The sequence below is a fragment of the Pogona vitticeps genome, chromosome 12 (assembly GCF_051106095.1).
Source record: "Pogona vitticeps strain Pit_001003342236 chromosome 12, PviZW2.1, whole genome shotgun sequence".
NCBI lineage: Eukaryota > Metazoa > Chordata > Lepidosauria > Squamata > Agamidae > Pogona > Pogona vitticeps.
The window spans coordinates 12,666,059-12,686,180 of NC_135794.1; the positions used below are offsets into that span (position 1 = coordinate 12,666,059).

The window sequence follows — 20,122 nt, forward strand, 5'->3', positions numbered from 1 at the left end:
CAAACCTCCTCCTGCAGTCATTTCTCAGCTCCAAATATATTAAAGGGAGAAATGTATGTCATGCCCAACTGGTTGAGCAGGACAACAGTATAATAGTGAAAACTGCTCATATAACCAGTAGTCTTCCAAAACTGAGGTTAGCACTGAGGTTAGGGTTCCCTAGCAACTTAGTGGTTATCCCCACTGGCCCTGGTCTGAGTATTTTGCTTTTGTCAAAGCTTCCACTTTGGCTAAACTCACTGACCGAGGGGCCTCTCTGTTACTCAAACGTGGAATGACTTCATTTCTTGACTTGGACATTAAGCATTAAGACTTCATAGACAGTGGTTTATCTGACAATGTAGTGACTATCTGGCTGGCTCTTGGCTGGGCATTAATGTATGCCAAATAACCTGGTGGAAGGTATTATAGTAGAAAGGACACTTCTCTCCTTTGTACCTAAGCACCCAGAGTTGTCAGGTTTTCCCCAGTTTGGCCTAAAGCAGGATATGCCACAAAACATTCTTAATCAGCAAGCTGTGATGGTAGGCAGCACTCTGGGAAGCGTGGAGTTCCGTAAGTAAAGTGTTTCTTGAGGGGAACAACTTTGGTGATACTGCTGTCAGTTTGACAGTTGTCCTCTTGGGACCTTAATCTGCTGCTGCAATCTGCTTTTTGTGTTCATGCATGCTATTTCCTTTAAGGAAATAGTGGTGCACTGGTCCCCCTAAGGGGCGCCTGACACTCAGTCAGAGAGTTCGACAGGCCACTTATGTACCACCTCAGCAGTACTCAGCGTAAGCCCCTTGAACAAGTCTGACCTTAAAAGAACACTTTGTACTTTTACCCAGTACTTTGCAAGTACAGCGGTGCCTCGACTTATGAATGTCCCTACTTACGACCATTTCGAGTTACAACCAGCTCTGGCTGCAAAATTTTGCTTCTACTTGTGATCAGAGCTTCCACTTACAAACAGAAAAAGGCAGGAGAAAAAGGTGGGAAATTCAAATTTCTAACTGTAGGTGGCGATGAGGCTGCTTCTTTGTAGCTCTTTCACACCAGCAGTTAGAGAGTGTGTGATTGGAGAAGGCTGCCTGGTAAGGTAAGGTGCTGTTTTCTGCTTTTTAAAAACTGTTCTGGGTGGTTTTGGGCTGGGGTGATTATGTTTCTGTGGTGTGATGGGTCTTGGGGGGTTGCTTGTTTTTTGGTTCCCCCAATTTCCTATGGGTCTTTGGAGGTTTGTGGGTTTTTTTGTAGTCCCCCCCCCATTTCCGATGGATCTTGGGGGTTTGTTGGTTGGTTGGTGCTTTGCTCTTTCCCCATTTCTGATCTGTCTTGCATGCTTCGCTTGCTTTTTGCATTGCTCTTTCCCCATTTCCGATCTATCTTGCATGCTTTGTTTGCTTTTTGCATTGCTCTTTCCTTATTTCCGATCTGTCTTGCATGCTTTGTTTGCTTTTTGCTTTGCCTTTTCCCCATTTCTGATCTGTTTTGCTTGCTCTGCTTGCTTTTATTCCCCGCCCCCTTCGGCCAGAAGGGATTATTCATGTTTCCGATGGGTCTTGCAGTAATTTTTTTGGGTGATTTTTTTTCTTTGGCCGGAACGGATTAATTGCATTTCAGTGCATTTCAATTGGAAATGGTGCTTCGACTTACAATCACTTTGAGTTACACCCATCTTCCAGAACAGATTAAGTTCGTAAGTTGAGGCACCACTGTACGGAAACATGGGCTTCATGATTCCTTAGAACTCACAACAGCTGTTAGTTAGGACTCTTAAAGATAGCTAGTTTGTGGCCCCCTCCCCCTCCTGGATTTAGCCAGATCCTGCTGTTCAAGAGAGCAGTCCTTTTGTAGAATTTTTATAATTAATTTTTATTAGAAAAATAAGAGTTTCATAGAATCAGTTTATATTGCACAAGCTTTAGCATAAAGAACATATTCAAAGATCATTGCAGTTAAATAAAATAACTATTTCCCATTAAAATAATAAACACTGCTAAGGTGGGCTATAGTGGGCTAGCCCCACCTCCTTCTTTCTGCTTTACTTACATCCTTTCTCCTTCAGGTCACATACTCATCATGGAATTGAATCCAGAACAAAACAATACACGAACCAACAGAATCACTTTCACATCACCCATCATCCATTTTTCTACATTCTTTAACTCCTCCCTCCTTCTTGACAATTCTGGCTGTTAACCAATTAGCTTCAAGAAGCTGTACCACCTTCTTCCTCCCTTTATTCCCATGAGAGTCCAGGTGTGTTATCTCTTCTCCAATTAGCTCGGAATGTTGAGTCTTCCATGGGCCTCTAAATTCAGCCCTGACAATTATTTTATGTTTAAATGAGAAGTGATTAATTGATGAAAAGAGGAGTCAGCTTCTGGGATTTTCCCCTGCATGGTGTCACATTGTGAATGGTGGTGAACACAAAAAGGTATCCTATAGACTAGAGGTCTCCTTGACTTTTTATCTGGTCCGGACTCTAGGACCTTTCCCACTCCACCCCCACCTCTCCACCTTTCCTAACAGCACCAGGCAACAGAATTGATCTCCCACTTGTCCTCTGCCCTAACATGTACCCTGTCTCTCAGCCTATCCTCCACGGGGAAACAACAAAATTTCCGTCCTTCCCTTTAACAAAAAGGAAGGGAAGCTTCCCTTTGGATAAAGCAGCCTTTCATGGCTGCTTCAGGATCAAAGGGTTGTGATTGTGCAGCCCTTTCACGGCTGCATTGCTCACTTCCTAAGGCTGCAGGGCTTAGGAACTGTATAAAGTAGCCATGAAAGGTCTTCAGGATTAAAGGGCAGTGATTGTTCAGCCTTTACCCGAAGGGAGCCTTCCCTTCCTTTTTGTTTATTTATTTATTTATTTATTTATTTATTTATTTATTTATTTATTTATTTATTCATTCATTCATTCATTCATTCATTCATTCATTCATTCATTCATTCATTCATTCATTCATTTATACATACCCCACCTATCTGGTCATTTTGACCACTCTAGGCGGCTGAGCGTCGTGGCTTAGCAAAAGGAAGGGAAAATCAGGGATCAAATTTTCTAATTTGGGATTAGAAAAGGGGGAAGGTCATTTTATAAATTGGGTCGTCTTATAAATGGAAAAATACATATAGTATACAGTAATTCAGCAGAAATTTTCCTCATGTAGAGTGCTAGTGGATTCCAGAAGATGAACACATGAACAATGGTACATGAGAGAAGACAGAAGCAAGAATAGCTTGGCAGTGGCTGTAGTTTCAGTTTTTAGTAAGGGTTTAGGCTAATTTGACTATAGAATCCCCAGGATACTAATTAGAGAGAATTATAGTGTAGTAAATATAATCTGGGTCCTTTAGACAAATTCCTAGAATAATCTGGGGAGAACTGCAGTATCCACATGGTTAAAAGCAGTTTGCTGTATAGAGGTAAAACATGGTTCAAAGTCTATTTTCTGATTTTACAAGTAGTTTTGCATAACATCAAGTGATGTAGTATTTAACAATGGAGTTTAATCTGAACATAGGAACACTGCAGTTGGGAGCATGAGACACCAGAAATCAGGGCAAGTGCCAGAAAAGTGTATCAAGATGCAAGTAATTAGCGATACTGGAATGAGAATCAGTTCCTATTTTCTTGGTTGCTATATATTGCTATACAGTATATGCTCAGCAACACCCAATCCCCTGCCTGGACCAGCGTGGATTAAAATAATTGATTTTTTAAAAAATCAGAGTTTTAGAAATTTTAATTGGAATTTTAAAAAGTTAAATCAGGTTTATTTCAATGAAATGCTTTTGGAGGAAAAATCTAAAGATAGTTTTCTATTTAAGATACATTATAGTTCAAGAGTTATTCAGCATGAAATAGAGCTTTGTTATGTAGCATGATACAATATTTACTTTTTTGGTACATTAAATCTGTTAATCCAAGTTATCCAAGATGAGATAGCAAGCACTTTTTCACAGTAGAAAGGGTATAAAATAAACAAAATTCAGGAAAAGACCTTAATCCCATTGTTCTGCAAATCTCTGTATAAAGCCTTAAACAATATGTTTGAAGATTGTTTGGAAAATGGTTTTTTAAAAAGATGTTTTGTTTAACTACTTCAGTTTATAAATACTGATATTTAAGCATATACAAGAACATGTATGCTACTTAAATGAAACAATTTAAGTAGTTCTTCAAATATGAGTGATGAACCTATTAAACTAAAATCAATTCTGATATATCTGTTTTACTAATCTGACATGTGGTTGCAAATATTAAGGATTATAACCACCAGCAAGAATGAGACTTTATATTTTAAAATCATGATTTAAATCTCATCTTACTGACTAGTGATTTAACCCATGATTTAAATAGACTTGATTTAAATCAAATCCATCCTGCCCTGGACTAGCCTTGTATATTAACGTGTGATGATCAGAGGTACATATATCTATAGAAACATTTGGTTACCTGAGGTGCCTTTTCCGAGTCCTGTAGATACATTTCATACAGAGAGTCATGTTTGTTCTCAGGAAAGTGCAGAAGGTAACCTGTTCTGTTGCTAACAGCTTAGCGCTCTTCTTGCTTACCCTTTACACCTTATCTGGTCCCTTTCCAGATGAAGTGGAGACAGATTTGTTTTTCTCCTCAGCCTTCCTCTTTCGTAAGAAAGCAGTTACTGTGCCTGTGTGAAGCACGTGGGGAAAATTCCCCTGATGAACTAATTCTCTTTTGATTGAGGCCTTGTTACAGAAGCTTAGCAACCAGAGTATAGTAAAATATGTGCATATATATATATGTTTAAAAGTGACTTGATTTTTTTCTGCAATTTCCTCCCTTAGGAGCAAATAAAATAAAATAAAAATAGAAGTAGCATACTTAATTTCTTTGCTAACTTCTACTTAGAACAAGGGTCTCAAACTAAATTTACCTGGGGGCTGCTGGAGGAAGAGTCTGGGTGAAGCTGGGGCGCATCAGATTTTCCACAAGAAAAGCTTTGTTAAAAAATTCCAGTCTTCTCAAATCTCTTTATTTTTTAACACAAAATAAGATGAAAAAATAAATAAGCAAATTAAGAATTAATAAGAAAACCAATCAATCAGTAATAAATGATGATGATGATGATGATGATGATGATGATGATGATGATGATGATGATGATGATGATGATTATTATTATTATTATTATTATTATTATTATTATTATTATTATTATTATTATTATTATTCTCTAGTGAGCGACTATATGTGGTTTCTTCAGTCTTCTATATCTGCTGTATTCAGATTCAAATGTCTGTATTAACAGTTATTTAACCTTTAATCTTCTTCTAAACATGAATTGTCCTGAACATGAATGGAACATTGAAGAACATGAACTGTTCTTCTGAACATGGCTTCTCTTGCCTACTCCTTGCTGCTACAGACCTGGCAGCGCTTCCTCTTGAATAGCCGAGCCACATTTGGCTTGAGAGAGGAAGCAGTGGAGACCCTCAGTATGGCTTGAAGATGATCATCAGTCAGTCTGGACCTGTGCTCGGACTTATTCAAGTTCAAGGTGGAGAAGAGCTTTTCGCACAAGTATGTGCTCCCAAAAGGCACATGGTCCGCTTGAACATTCGGGAACCTGGGAGTCATTTCTCTCAAAAATTGCCCAAGCTTGTCTGCTTTTCCACTCACCTCCCTGAACTTTGCTTAGAGTTCAAAGTTGCACTGCAGGTCAGTGAGCTCCCTTTGAAGCGCAGGAGGGGCATCTTGCACATCAAAGGAGAAGGGGTCTGCAAAAATTTGAAATGTGGCTCTGTGCGTCTTGAAGTCTGCAAATCTGCGATCAAATTACTCCTGTAGCTTCAAAATGACATCAACATACTTCTAACCCTGAATAGCGCACCTGCATCCACGAGTGCCTTGCATGCTGGGAAATGGCAAACGTTTGTCTGAGAGAACTGGGCTTTCCATAACACATGTTTTGTGGAGAATGCTGTCACGTTGTCATAGGCAGCACTGACAAGTTGCCCGTGGCCTTGTAACTTCTTCAGTACATTAAACTCATGTGTGATATCAACAAGAAAAGCTAAGTCCATGAGCCATTTGGGATCACTTAGCACAGGAACAGCCATTCCATCCTTCTCAATGAAGGCTTTCACTTCTGTTCTCAACTCAAAAAAATCTCTCTCCCATGCTGAGCCAACGTTCCTCGGTGAAGTAGAGCACATCCCCATATTCTGACTCCATTTCCTCTTTAAAAAGCACGGGGTGTTGTGCAGAATTTCTGTACCTCCAGGTATTTCATCTGGAGATTCCAGAAGTCCCTTTCTTTCCAGTGGTGTTACTTCTCCCAGGGCCATCAGATGTGCTGCTTTTCATTTTTCCATTTGGTAATTTTAACTCTTTTCTCATATTCCATCTATCTGCAGCTCCTTCCAAAATAAGCTTAGCTAAAGAGCCTTGTGGCGCAGGGGTTAAACTGTTAGGCTGCAGCCAAAACTGTGCTCATGACCTGGGGTTCAATCCTAGGTAGCCGGCTCAAGGTTGACTTAGTCTTCTATCCTTCCAAGGTCAGTAAAATGAGTACCTAGCTTGCGGGGGGGGGGGGGGGATGTGTAGCTGCATAATTAACTTGTAAACCGCCCTGAGAGTGCTTGCAGTGCTATGGGTCAGTATACTGTATAAGCAGCACGCTTTAAAAGTAGTCAATGGGAGAAGGAAGTTCTCCCTGCTTTCCCACATTGAATAACTGTCATGTGGAGGCTCACCTTTCTAATTGCCCCAGAGTTTGTCCCATTTCTGTCAAGTACTCCCGTTTTCTTTCATTTTTCATTTCTAGGTTCCGCATTTTCAAAACTATTTGTGTTACTCATTCCTCCACATCAATATCTGGGAATTTAAGTGCACCCATGGGTTGGTGTGATTTTGGAGAGGAGTATGTGTGGGCTCCCCTTGGAGAGATTTCCTCTGGGGACCCTAATTCTGGGGATTTGCTTAGAAGCCAGCTCCCCCTCTGCTGGCTAGTGGTATCCCTTCCAATGGTTATGGTGGAGGGGATTTCTCTGGTTTGTGACATTCTATCAGTCCTCATTTCCTCCAGCTGTGGTTGTGCTTGTGGTAATGGTTGCTCCACACCTGCTGCCTCCATTACAGAATAATTTTTGGGGGTGGAGTTGCCATCGGTGCTGGGGGAAATATAGATACAGTGGTGTCTTGACTTACAACTGTCCCTACTTATGACCATTTTGAGTTACGACCAGCTCTGGCCGCAAAATTTTGCTTCGACTTGTGGCCGGACCTTCCAGTTACGAACACAAAAAGGCAGGGGGAAAAGGCAGGAAATTCAAATTGCTAACTGTAGGTGGCGACGGGGCTGCTTCTTTGTAGCTCTCCCACCCCAGCAGTTAGAGAGTGTCCGACTGGAGGAGGCGTCCTGGTAAGGTAAAGTGCTACTTTTAAAAAACTGTTCTGGGTGTTTTTGCAGCGTGGTTTTCGGCTGGGGGGTATGTTTCTGTGCTGTGTTGTTGTTTTGTTTTTTAGTGATTTTTTTGCTTGCTCCTTTGTTTATTTTCGGTTTGGTGGTTTTTTCCCCCAGTCCCAGCGCCTTTGGGGCTTGCTTTGCTGTTTATTTTTTGTTTGTTTGTTTTTAAGCCCCAGCGATGGAGCTTACTGTGTTTTATTTATTTATTTATTTTAAAGCTCCAGCAACGGAGCTTGCTTTGCTGTTTATTTTTGGGTTTTTTAAAAAAGCCCCAGCGACAGAGCTTGCCTTGATGTTTGTTTGTTTGTTTATTTATTTAAAGCCCCAGCCCTTCTGGCTGGGCTTGTCGTGTGCTTTCTTTTTCTTTTTCTTTTTGTTATTAGGTGGGTTTTTTTGCTGGAACAAATTTATCGCGTTCTAATGCATTTCAGTGGGAAATGGTGCTTCAACTTATGACCATTTCGAGTTATATCCATCTTCTGGAAGGGATTATGGTCGTAAGTCGAGGCACCACTGTAACTCCTCAGCTGGGTTGGATATTTCTTTATTGGATGGATACCTTTCACTGTGATCTTGCTATAATGACTTTACAGAGTTGTTCTGGTGCAGATGTTAGCAATCCTGGACGTTCAGTTAAAACACTGAACCATGCCTGCAGGGTAGGAAATTTGTTCCCGATATCTGTTATCTATGGCATAATTAAGAGGGTCTCTATCTTCAAAAAGGGAGAATATGGGAACTATAGACCAGTCGGCTTGGTCTGTAGATCAATTATAGACCAATCAGAGGGAAAAGAAGCCAACTTGAATTTGTCAAGAACAAATCCAACCAGACTAATTTTATCTCATATTTTTAAATCAGGCAGCCTTCCTGGAAGACAGTGGGAATACTGTAGACATAGTATACCTTGACTTCAGCAAAGCCTTTGACAAAGTGCCTCATGATATTCTGATTAGCAAGCCAATTAGGTTTGGGCTGAATGGACCAACTGTCTGGTAGATACACAGTTGGTTCCAAAATTGGACTCAAAGAGAACATCAATGGCTCCTTCTCAAACTGAGAGAAGGTAACAAGTGGAGTACCACAAGGTTCAGTCCTAGGCCTTGTGCTCTTCAAAATTCTTATTAATGACTTGAGTGAGGGAGTGCTACTTACTACATTTGTGGATGATACAAAGTAGTGTGGAATAGTTAATACCTTGGAAGACAGGAACAAAATCAAAAAAGATTTTGATAGGCTTAAGCACTGAGCTGAAAAGAACAAAATGAAATTTAGCAGGGATAAGTGCAAAGTTGTACACCTAGGGATAAGAAATATCAAATGCAAAGTTACCAGATGAGGGATAGATACAGTATTTGGCTCAATAATACTATGAGCGAGAAAAGTGTTTGAATTGTAGATTAGAAACTTAATATGAGCTAACAGTGTGATATGGCTGCAAAAAAGGGAAATGATATTTTGATCAGCATTAACAGATGTATAGTCTCCGAATCGCGTGATATACTAGTTCCCCTTTATTTGGCACTGGTTAGACCTCCTCTTTAGTACTCCGTCCAGTTCTCGATACCATACTTTAAGAAGGATGCTAACAAATGGAATATGTTCAGAGGAGGGCAACAAGGATGATCAGGGGACTGGAAACTAAGCCCCATGAGGAAGGATTGAAAGGACTGGATATGTTTAGCCTTGAGAAAAGAAGACTGAGGGAAGATAGGATAGCACTTTTCAAACACCTGAAAAGCAGAGGAAGGGCGGGATCTGTTCTCAATCATCCCAGAGTGTAGGACAAGTAATAATGGGCTTAAGCTACAGGAAGCCAGATTTCAGTTGACTATCAGGAAAAGCTTCCTAACTGATAGAGCAGTATGATAATGGAACCAGTTACCTCGGGAGGTGGTGAGCTTTCCAATACTGGAGGCATTGTTGAAATGTTTTGACATGGAGATTTATAGTGTTAGAGAGTTGAGAGAGTTTTAGAGTTTGGGCGGGAGAATGGTGGTTGAGGGTGGATTAAGAAGAATGTTTAAGAGTTAACATTGCTTGCTCTGTCAATACATGTATCAATGAACAATGTTCTTGCAAAGTGACATATGGTCTGGACAGCTATTATTTATACAGTGGTACCTCAACTTACGAAATTAATCCGTATTGGAACAGTTTCCGTAACTCGAAACGTTCGCAAGCCAAAGCATCATTTCCCATAGGAATGCATTGAAAACTGATTAATCCATTCTGGCTAAAGAAAAAATACCCCCCATTTTTTTTAAAAAAACCCTGCAAGCCCCATAGGAACACGCTGGGGCTGCAAAAAACAAAACCCAGGAGAGAAAGGGTGCCTCAAAGGCTGGCCAAAGTGAACAGGGCCGGGGCCAGAGACCTGGCCAGGAAGCGCTTGCCAGCCTGCCCGCCCGCCTCCTCCTGCTCTTCCAGAGCTTCCCTCACTCTGGTCAGCAGCCATGGCTTCTCCCCTGCTGCCCAGAGGAAAAAATAACAAAAAATAAAAAAAATAAAAATAAAAAGAGCAGAGCAAGTCCAGTTGGAAGGTGCTCCATTGCTGAAGCTTTAAGAAAAAACCTCAAAAAACAGACACTAGAGCCACCTCTGTTGCTGAGGTTTACGAAGGAAAAAAACTCCAAAAATACGGACACACACACACACAAGCTTACTCTAAAGCAGAGCACAGAAACAAAATCTCCCTGCAGACACACACACACACTCACTCTGAAGCAGAGGCACCAAACCCCACTCAGAACAGTTTTTAAAGGAGAAAACAGCAGCTTACCTCCCTGCAGACACACACACAGGCTCACTCTGAAGCAGGAGGCTCTCCCAAGCCTCCATGTGCAACACACCCTATAACTGCTGAAAGAGCTACAGTGCAAAGAATCAGCCTCATTGCCACCTACAGTTAGAAAGTTGAATTGCCCACCTTTTGTCCCTGCCTGTTTCTGTTCGTAAGTGGAAGCACTGTTTGCAAGTCGAAGCAAAAAATGTAAGTCGAAATGTTCATAAGTAGGGACGTTCGTAAGTCGAGGTATCACTGTAATAGGTATTGTTGATGGAATCAACTGGTGGCAGCTGAGGGGCACATAACATGAGCTCCTAGTTTGGTGAAACAATCAGGGGCCACATGGAATCGTGACATTATTATCAGAACTGGCCACTAGAGGGAGCCATAGACCATGCTATGAATATTTGTTAGAGAAGAATACTGTACATAGCATGGTCTTTGGCATCGTCTAATTGCCAGTTCTGGTAATGCACATGAAAATATATTTTTTTCAGTTTTTTTTCCTTTTCCCATGTTAGCTAGCTAGCGTTTGCTATTATACCCAGTTTTCAATATTTGTGGGAAGCTTGGAACTAATCCCCAGTGGATATGGGGTTCCTACTGTATAGCTAATAACATGAGATATCCAGAAAAAAACACCTCTAAATTATGAAAGTTTAGAAAATTGATGTGATTTGTGTGGAATTCTTATAATCATCATAGTTTCTTTTTCACTGGGATGTTGTTTCCATGGGGAAATGATTTTAGGTTGCAGCTGTCTTCCTGGAATGTGTGCTTCAATTTTTTCTTAAAAGAAAAATCTAATTCTAATTTTACAGCAAGGGCTTACAGAGAAACATAACAGCCATTTTTCAGGAGTATTGGGGCATCTGCCTTGTTAAAGAAGCTTGATCTGCTTTGAAGAAGTGATATAAAACCTTTGACTCCTTCTTTAAAACCATGCTGTGAATACCCTGTTTCCCCGCAAATAAGACAGGGTCTTATATTAAATTTTGCTCCAAAAACGTACTTGGGCTTATATTCAGGGAAGGATTTACCGTATTTTTCGCTCCATAAGACGCACCTTTCCATAAGACGCACCCATTTTTAGGAGAAGAAAACAGGAAAATATAATCTGTTTTCTTCGCTCCATAAGACGCAAAGACTTTCCACCCCCCCTGTTTTGTGGGGAAAAAGTGCGTCTTATGGTGAAAAAAATACGGTATTTTTTTCATGTACATTGATTTGATATAGATAATTTGGTAACTGGGAAAGTTAAAATTTATACCAAAGTACGTTGGTGAGCAGGTCCTGTCTGCACCTGCTAATACTGGAGATCTATGTCTTTAATGCGTTGCACAAGCATTGTCTTGATGTTGTTGTAAGGCTGACTCAGGAAGAAGTCCATAGAGAAGCCTAAGAGATGTAATTTATTAGTTTTGCCTTCTCAAGGGCTAGGTTCAATTGCTTTCCCTCAGCCTTGTTAAAAGGGCGGTTTAATAACATTCCTTATGGAGAAAGGATATGCCCCTGTGGGGAAGAAACAGTTGAGTCCCTGGCACACACCATTCTAGAATGTAGTTTATATAAGTCTGAACGTTCCCATTACCTCTACCCAATAATGTGTAAATGCATTAGTATACCTCCCGCAGACTACCTTAAGTTTCTGCTGTCCGGAGAGAACCAATTAATATCACAGTCAGTGGCTAAGTTTTTATTCTCAGTTTTAAGAATCCGTAAAGTGTTGTGTTAAGATAGATGTATGATTCAAGTTTCATATTCCTGCTATCTTTTGATATATAACTTGTTTTGTATATTTTATGTAATGTTTTTATCCGTGTATTTTTGGGTCTTTGACCGTACAATAAATTCATTCATTCATGTACATTTATTCAAATACAGTCAGGTCATCTTCTGGTTGCTGCACAAGGGTGGACGGCAGGGTCTCACTTCGTTCGTTCATTTAGTCGTTTAGTCGTGTCTCACTTAACTGGGGCTTATTTTTGGGGTCGTGCTTATATTACGAGCAACTTGAAAAAATCATTCTAGGGCTTATTTTCAGGTTAGGTCTTATTTTCAGGGGAAAAGGGTAGTAGAGCACAACTCCAGTTTTGTAGCACTGGAAAAGTGGATGAGGAATCTGCAAGTTGGCCAAGGCTATCCTGTGGGTCAAGCAGGAACTTGCACAGCAGATAAAAAACCAACAGATTATCTTTGACTGCAATGGTTTTGAAATAAAATAAGTATATCCATTAAGGAAAAAGCAATACCAATGTTCAGATACTAATATATGTCCATGTCAAGGTAACTATGAGATTAATTACATAGATTTTGTGCTAAGTTTGGAGAGTTACTTGAAAGCAACAGATTCTCAAGATGACTTCTCTCATGAGTCAAGGGCAAAGTAATCCAAAGAAATCTCAGGGGGAGCTGCTGCTTACTGTGGGATTCTCAACTGTGTCAAAATATAAACAGTACAGGAGTTTATTTAGCCAAGTGACTTGAACATGGGGATTCTTTTATTTCAAAATATTTTTAAATATTTAGAGTGATCAATAGGGGGTGGGTATGAGTTGGAAGAGCTAGAGTTAGCTTGCTAAATAAACAAATATCTTCAGAGGGGAAAAACAATGCCTGAGTTTATCAGAGAGCCTGAACTAATAGTAAGAATTTTAGAGGAAGGATCAATGTAGCAAATTGTGTTTTCAGACTTTACATAATACAGTATAGTAAAAGTTTGGAAGGGTCAGTTTTGTTTTATGACTGCATTTGAACCATTTGGTCTGGAAAAGCTACACTCACTGTCATCTGATTATGAAAAAGATGGTGTTTTGAGGATGTGTCTTGTCTAAAGTGAAAATAAAGGAATGGAATTCTGTATCTCTTGCACTAATATCTGAAATGTTATTCCATGAGAATAGATTTCAATTCCAGGCAGATTTCTATGGGAGCTCTGCTTGATGGAATCATATGGTGGTAAAATCACAAACATCTGTAAACTGCTAGTTACAGGACATCCTACCTATTTTATGATAACTTGGTGACTTTTCTTGGAAACTTCTAATTCAAAGTTAACATACAACATGTTTATTACATGTTGGTTGCTGGCAGTCTCTGGCGTTGTCTGGCTGTGGCAGGATCAGTTCGTGCATTCTTGCCTTGTTGGCTTACAGTGACATATTACTCACCGGTTGAGCATGCACTGTATGTATTATTAGCTATTTCTTTCAATCAGTTAGCTATCAAGTACCAGGAAAATCAAAAAATAGCTCTGGGCTGGTGTGAGACTGTCTGCATATTGTTTACAGAATATTTTGGAGCAGGGTAATATTTACTGTGTCTGAGTTGCTGAGGTGGTAGTTGAGCACACAAGCAGTAAAAATACAAGCCATGTTGATGTAGGGTTTTCTTCCCAAGTGTCAGAGAAGCTGCCTCTACAGGCTGTTAATTCTTTTCAAGAATTATGAAGTCTAAAGAAAACTCTGAAAATGACCAGAGATAATCTAAGAGAAGAGTGGCCTACCTGATTTCAGGAAGGTGGCAGTATTGTGGATTGTAAAGGGTGGCCTTTTTGGACTTCGGCATACAACTTTCCTTGCAGCTGAATGTTGGGCACATTGATCTTGGCAACAAGGACCTGGAAAATCTAGGATGACTTGTTGGTTTTCTCGTGCTCTTAAAAGTGCAGTAGGTATTATTTATGAGATAGCAAACTCTTGGAAAAGCTATTTTGAATTTCTGTTTTCATGTGTAATTTGTCCCAAATTGTCCTTTGCTGATATAGCCTGAATTACAAGATAGCATTGCAACCATTAATAACACATTGACTGTTTCTTTGAATTGATTGCTACTGTGCATGATAAATAGTGAAATAATTAATGCAGTGGGAATTCTTGCTGCACACATTTGTACACTGTGTTCGGTAGTGTTTGCTCAACTTGAAAACATTTTCATTGTAAGCTGAAACGTTGAATTGTGTTATACCCACTGTTTCCTATTCACCAGGACTTCTCTTTAAAAATGATTTTATTATAATGTGTTTCTGTGTAGCTGTAAAACAGAAAAAGTAGAAGGCAGAACTTGTACTAATGTTTTTCTGTACATGGTAAACTTAATGATTATATTTTCAACTGGAGGAAATATTCATTCTCTTGCAGCAAAAATATACTGAATATATTTAGAGGATGGGAGAAAGTGAACACATTTCTTTCAGGTATAGGTTGCAATGGAGAAGAAATACTTTTTTCCTTTTATGGAAAAAGGCATTGCTTCTGTATTCCACATGAACACTTAGCACATTTTAAATTGATTGATAGGTAGGTAGATAGATAGAAATATTCTGCAGAGGAAGCTTGTAACTTGGATTACTTGATTACTAAGTATCATGCTTTTTTGTGCTAGTTTGCCAGCCATGGAACTGCACGGCTTGGGCATTGAAGAGACTAAAATAGCACATTGCTCAATTCTTCTAAAAATATCTCTACCTTTCAGACACTATTAAGATAGTTTTATTGTTAGATTCTTAAAAACCTCCCTGATGGATTTACTGTCAAGTGTGTCAGCCTGCCATCCTGTGGATGAGGTTTTCATGTTACTTTGTATACATTCACTGATTGTCTGGTAGGGAGTGAAAAAACAAGTTACAGTACTTCTATGTCGGTTCACTTTGCACTCTATCTTTAGTATCACAGAAAATAACATCCTTGAAAGCAGCTCCTTTTACTACATGGTTGGCACAGTGGGTTTGTTGGTATTTCTTTTTGTGCTTAGGCTACTTTGTCAAGAAGCTGCAGTGTGTTTTGTTTGTTTGTATGTGTTTCTAAAGCAAAACATCTCATATCATTGTGAAGATGCACTTCTGTTCAAACATAGGTAATCTCCTTTAGGGCAGAAGAATGCATGAAGTAGAATAATTTCAAGAACAACAAATTCTGGAGTAGTTCAGATGCAGTTAATATTCTTTGAAAAGGCTCTGACTGAAAAAAAACCTCAAGTCTTTTTTATTTATAGGAAGGAAAGTGTGTGTTGAAGAGTAGAGGTCATTTTGCAGTCTTGAGGAGAAACTTGAAATTCTAAAGCTTCTTTCCTAAAAGTTACAAGTACTGAGTAGGGTGGAGAGCCTTGATTGATTAAAATGAGATTATCTAATTGCAAATCTGAAATAGCTCTTTTTAATTGAATACCACAACCAAATCATATTACTCTGGAAAGAGAAGAGAGAGATTGTTTTATCTTGAGAGCAGACACTATAGGTTAGCTCTGGTTTAGCAGAAGTCAAATTCTGCTGGAAAACAGGGTTGTGGAGTTGTTACAGGAAGCTGCTTTTACCCTTGTACCCTGTGGTTTCCTCTTGACTCTGTCTCTCCAAGTAGCCTCCATGAAAATGGAGGTATCTCCCATCACCTTTTAGATCCACTTAACTGAAAGTAGCAGTTAATTTGAGATCCTCTGCCATCTCAGATAACTTCTTACCCGGCCTGCTCCCTCATGGCATGGAGGACGATGGTGGTGCCTCGGTGGGGGTTTGAATTCAGAGTTTTCCTTCTCCTAGATGGGCTGCCTTCCAGGGCTGAAGGAGTCCCACCTATCCGGCCTGCTCCCTCATGGCATGGAGGTGTTAAAATGCAAAAACACATTGCAGAAACATAGTTTAGTAAAGATCATTCAGTATGTTTGTGCCTCTTTGACACCAAGCTCAACCAAAGACTAAGTTTGTCTGCAGTTCTCTATGGCTTGCAACATAAAGACGAATATTTGGCCAAGTCTTTTTCTGCTCCTCAACTTTTTGCCATTTAGCTTGATGCACAGTTCTAGAGAACTCAAAAGTATGCATGGTTTGCTTCTTTGTTTCTGATCCTAACAAAGGTATTCCCCATATGCAGATTCTAGATTTTGTTTTATTCCAGTTTTAATTGTTTTCAAAATTGCAGATCGTTGGTTAATATGTTGCATAAAAATGAACAACAAACAAGTGAATGGCTTAAACGGTTTTGGATATTCATTTTGGAGTAACAAGTCCTCTACAGTCCATTGAATATTTGATTCTTCTGTAGTAGTTTGCCTATGGAACTGGCAGAATAATATAGAAAACTAACTGGTTAGGACCTCAGAATTCATATTAGTGTAATACCTCTATTAGCTAACAAAACTTTCTGAGATCTCTTAATGTTGAAATATGGTGTTTGTTTATTGCTACCCCAAAGCATCCTTTCATATGGCTCTTCCAGCAAAATGCCCACAATAATGTTTAAGGATTTTACACTTCCCAGTACTTTGTACATGAATGTACTTCCGCATTCACATATACTAGAAAGAGGAATCATTATCAAGTATTTCTGATAAATTTTCATCACTGCATATTAAACAAATTTGTTTCTGTCTTCTTCAAACAGTTGACTGCGGACTGGAACAAATACGATGATCGACTAATGAAAGCAGCTGAAAGGGGTGATGTGGAGAAGATCTCTTCTATCCTTGCCAAAAAGGGAGTGAACCCCACCAAGCTAGATGTAGAAGGGAGATCTGTGTGAGTAGAAACAATGTTTTCACAGTGTCTGCTTTGGACCTGCAAAGGCCCCACCCCCAATGAATTTTCAGAGGGCTTGTGGGGTATATCTCCTTCCTCTAGCCCTTTGGTCGTCCTGGCTTCTAGATTTTCCAGAAGGATTATTTCTGTTTTCTGACTCCTTGTAGAGCATGTGCGGATGAATAAAACTGAGACAGGCCCCAGGAAGTGTGTGACCAGAGTAAATGAACAGGAAGAGCTTATAGGATTTTGACTGGTTACTGAATATAGTTCCATATTAGTGGACTTTCCTAGCATCCCTCAAGGCAGATACGGCAAAGGAAATGGCACTCATAGACAAACAGAAGAAAGTAAAAAGGTAGCAGGGATCATGGAGGGAAGAGACACTTCCATGGTGGTGATCTACAAAGTATGTGCAACGTTTGTCTTCATGCCGGAGACCAACACAGTGTACACCTACAGTAAGTGCAAACAGATAACACTGTAGGAAGAAAAAGTGAAAGAACTGGAGCAGTGAGTAGCCACTCTTAAGGCTATGCAAGAAGTTGAAGAGTATGTAGACAGAACTCTTGAGCAGCAGCCGCTGAAGGGCATACTGGAGATGGAAGAACAGCAAAACAAAGCAGAGAAGAATGCTGAGGAGAGAACAAACATAGTGGAGGAAGCACCATGGAGAAGAGTTGCTGTTAGGGGCAAAATAAGAAGATGACATTCTTCGCTAGTGGAACTGCAAAATCACTTTTCAGGTTCTTGAAGAGGAATCTGGCAGACAGCATGCAGAGGAAGATTTACAAGAGAGGGAGGACACAAGAGAGGCTGAAGTTCAGCCAAACAGAATGATGGAACCCACACCCTACAAAAAGAAGAAGAGAAGAGTAATTGTAGTAGCAGACTCCATACTGCATGGGACTGAAACTGAAATATGCTGGAAAGTTTCAAGACCCACTAGGTGTGGTGTCTCCCTAGAGGATGAAGTAGGGATGTGATAGAAGGATTGCCATTGCTCATAAAACCCGTGGATGCATGTCCCTTTCTTCTAATCCATGTGGGAAGAAATGACACAGCCAAGAAATCATACCAGACTTTGAAGCTCTGGAAAGGAACCCCAAGGACTTTGGACTCAGATAGTTTTCTCATCCATCCTACCGGTACTCGTAGAAGAAATAGAAAGCGAGGAGAAAGTATTCCAAGTGAATGACTAGATAGGAAGGTAGTGCCAAAAGGAGAGATTTGGATTTTGGGACCAGCGGCTATACTTCCTGGAAGATGGACTTCTGACACATGATGGGATGTACCTCAGAAGGACAGGGAAGAATGTGTTTGGCCACAGCATAAAGAACTTCATTCATGAGGGCTTTAAACAGAATTGAAAGAGGAAGGAAAACTTGGAAGTTAAGACAGATGAAGGCTTATGCACAATAAGAGGAAAAGAGCAACCAGTTCTAATGGATCCCAAGAAAAGTCTTCTGAAATGTACAGAGGAAAGCAGATCACAAATCACACAATCTCTGGTGACTCTATGTGAATGCCAGGAATGTGGGGAAAAACAAGAAGAACTGGAAATCTTAGTTCAGGAATATGACGTGATAGTGATAACTGAAACTTTGTGGGATGATTCCAATGAATGGAATACAGTACGTGAAGGATATTAATGGTTCAGAAAGAATAGAAAGGAAGGTGGAGGTGCACTCTATTAAAAATACAGATTCCCACACAGAAATACGAGAGGATGAGCTTGGTTGTCCTTTGAAACCATTTTTAATAACTGGGGAGAAAAGCAAAAGGAATGTGATAGTTGGAGTCTACTACCAACTACCCAGTCATGGAGAAGATGCAGATGAAACCTTTGAAAAACAAATTGTAAGAATTTCAAAGAGACACAGTGTGGTAGTAATGGGAGATTTCTCTTATCTTGATAACGATTGAGAGGCAAAATCGGCCAAATATAGTCCTTCCAAGAAATTACTGGCTTCTGTTGCCAATAATTTTCTCCTACAAAAAGTGGAGGAAAAAAGTAGATGATTGGGTATTCTTGACTTGATTCTAACCAATGGAAATGACTTGGTGAAAGTGGCAGTAAAGAGAACTCTGGGAAAAAGTGACTGTATTCTACTTGAGTTTTTGATTCCAAAGGAAATAAAAACAGAGTGTAGCCACACATGTATGCTGAATTTTAAGAAAACCAGTTTTAATGAACTCAGGACAATGATAAGCAACATCTCATAGCAGGAGAGACTAACAGCACAAGGAGTCCAAGATAGGCGGGAGTTTCTTAAAAAAGAAATTTTGAAGGCAGAAATGTAAGCTAATCCAGCAAGAAAAAAAAAGATGGAAGACATAACAAAAGATCCATGTGACTTCATGGAGAAGACCTGAGAATAAAAAGGGATACATATGGGAAGTAGAAAGCAAGGTCATAAAGGAAGAATACAGACAAATACAGTCATGGCCAAAAATATTGGCACCCTTGCAATTCTGTCAGAAAATGCAACCCTTCACTCAGAAAATAGTTGCAGTTGCAAATGTTTTGGTACTCACGTGTTCATTTCTTTGGTTTGTCTTAGAACAACACACACAAAAAAAACAGAGAAGAAAAGTCAAATCCGATACAATCCCACACAGAAACCCAAAAATGCACTGGCTGGTACAGATGGGACTGTGGAACCTATTATATCTTCTTATTCTCTCCTGTGCCTGTTGTGGACAGCCCTACACCAAAGACATTATGCACAAGTCTGGAGATTAGGAGATATTGAATCTGAACACATTACAGTGGGGTCTCTACTTAAGAACGTCCCTACTTAAGAACAATCCAACTTAAGAACAGCTCTATTTGCTAAATTTTGCTTCTACTTGAGAACAGAAATCCAAGATAAGAACAGGAAAAAACCCTTTTCTGCTCTTTTTTTAACCTTAGGTCATCTTAGGTTAAAAAAAATTCTCCCCTTAGTGGTAGAGTACGTATTAACCAGCTTTGCATTAGTTCCTATGGGAACTAATGCTTCAATGTATGAACGCACCTCTACATAACAAAAAAACAGCCAGAACGGATTAATTGGTTTTCAGTCCATTCCTATGGGAAATTTTGCTTCAACTTAAGAACATTTCAACTTAAGAACACCATTCCAAAACGGATTAAGTTCTTAAGTAGAGGTTCCACTGTAGTTTCTATGGACGGAAAAGAGCAGATACGGATCAAATGGTTTTCAATGCATTCCTATGGGAAATGCAGATTCAGCATAAGAACTTTTCAACTTGAGAACCACCTTCCAATATGGATTAAGTTCTTAAGTAGAGACCCCACTGTAACTGGTGGATAGCCCTAGTTTAGCACAGTTTAAAAATATTGCAGCAGGGCTTCATCCTCTGGAAAGTGATGAAATGTAA

The 20,122-nt window shown here is 39.7% G+C and overlaps 1 protein-coding gene across 1 annotated transcript in view; it reads left to right on the plus strand.

The window, feature by feature from the left end:
• UACA (uveal autoantigen with coiled-coil domains and ankyrin repeats) overlaps positions 1-20,122 on the plus strand; it is a 132,271-nt gene that overhangs the window by 33,419 nt on the left and 78,730 nt on the right. The window contains exon 2 of the mRNA XM_020813215.3: positions 16,602-16,735. Coding sequence (XP_020668874.3) covers positions 16,602-16,735 — 134 coding nt within the window. The remainder of the gene's footprint in view (positions 1-16,601; positions 16,736-20,122) is intronic.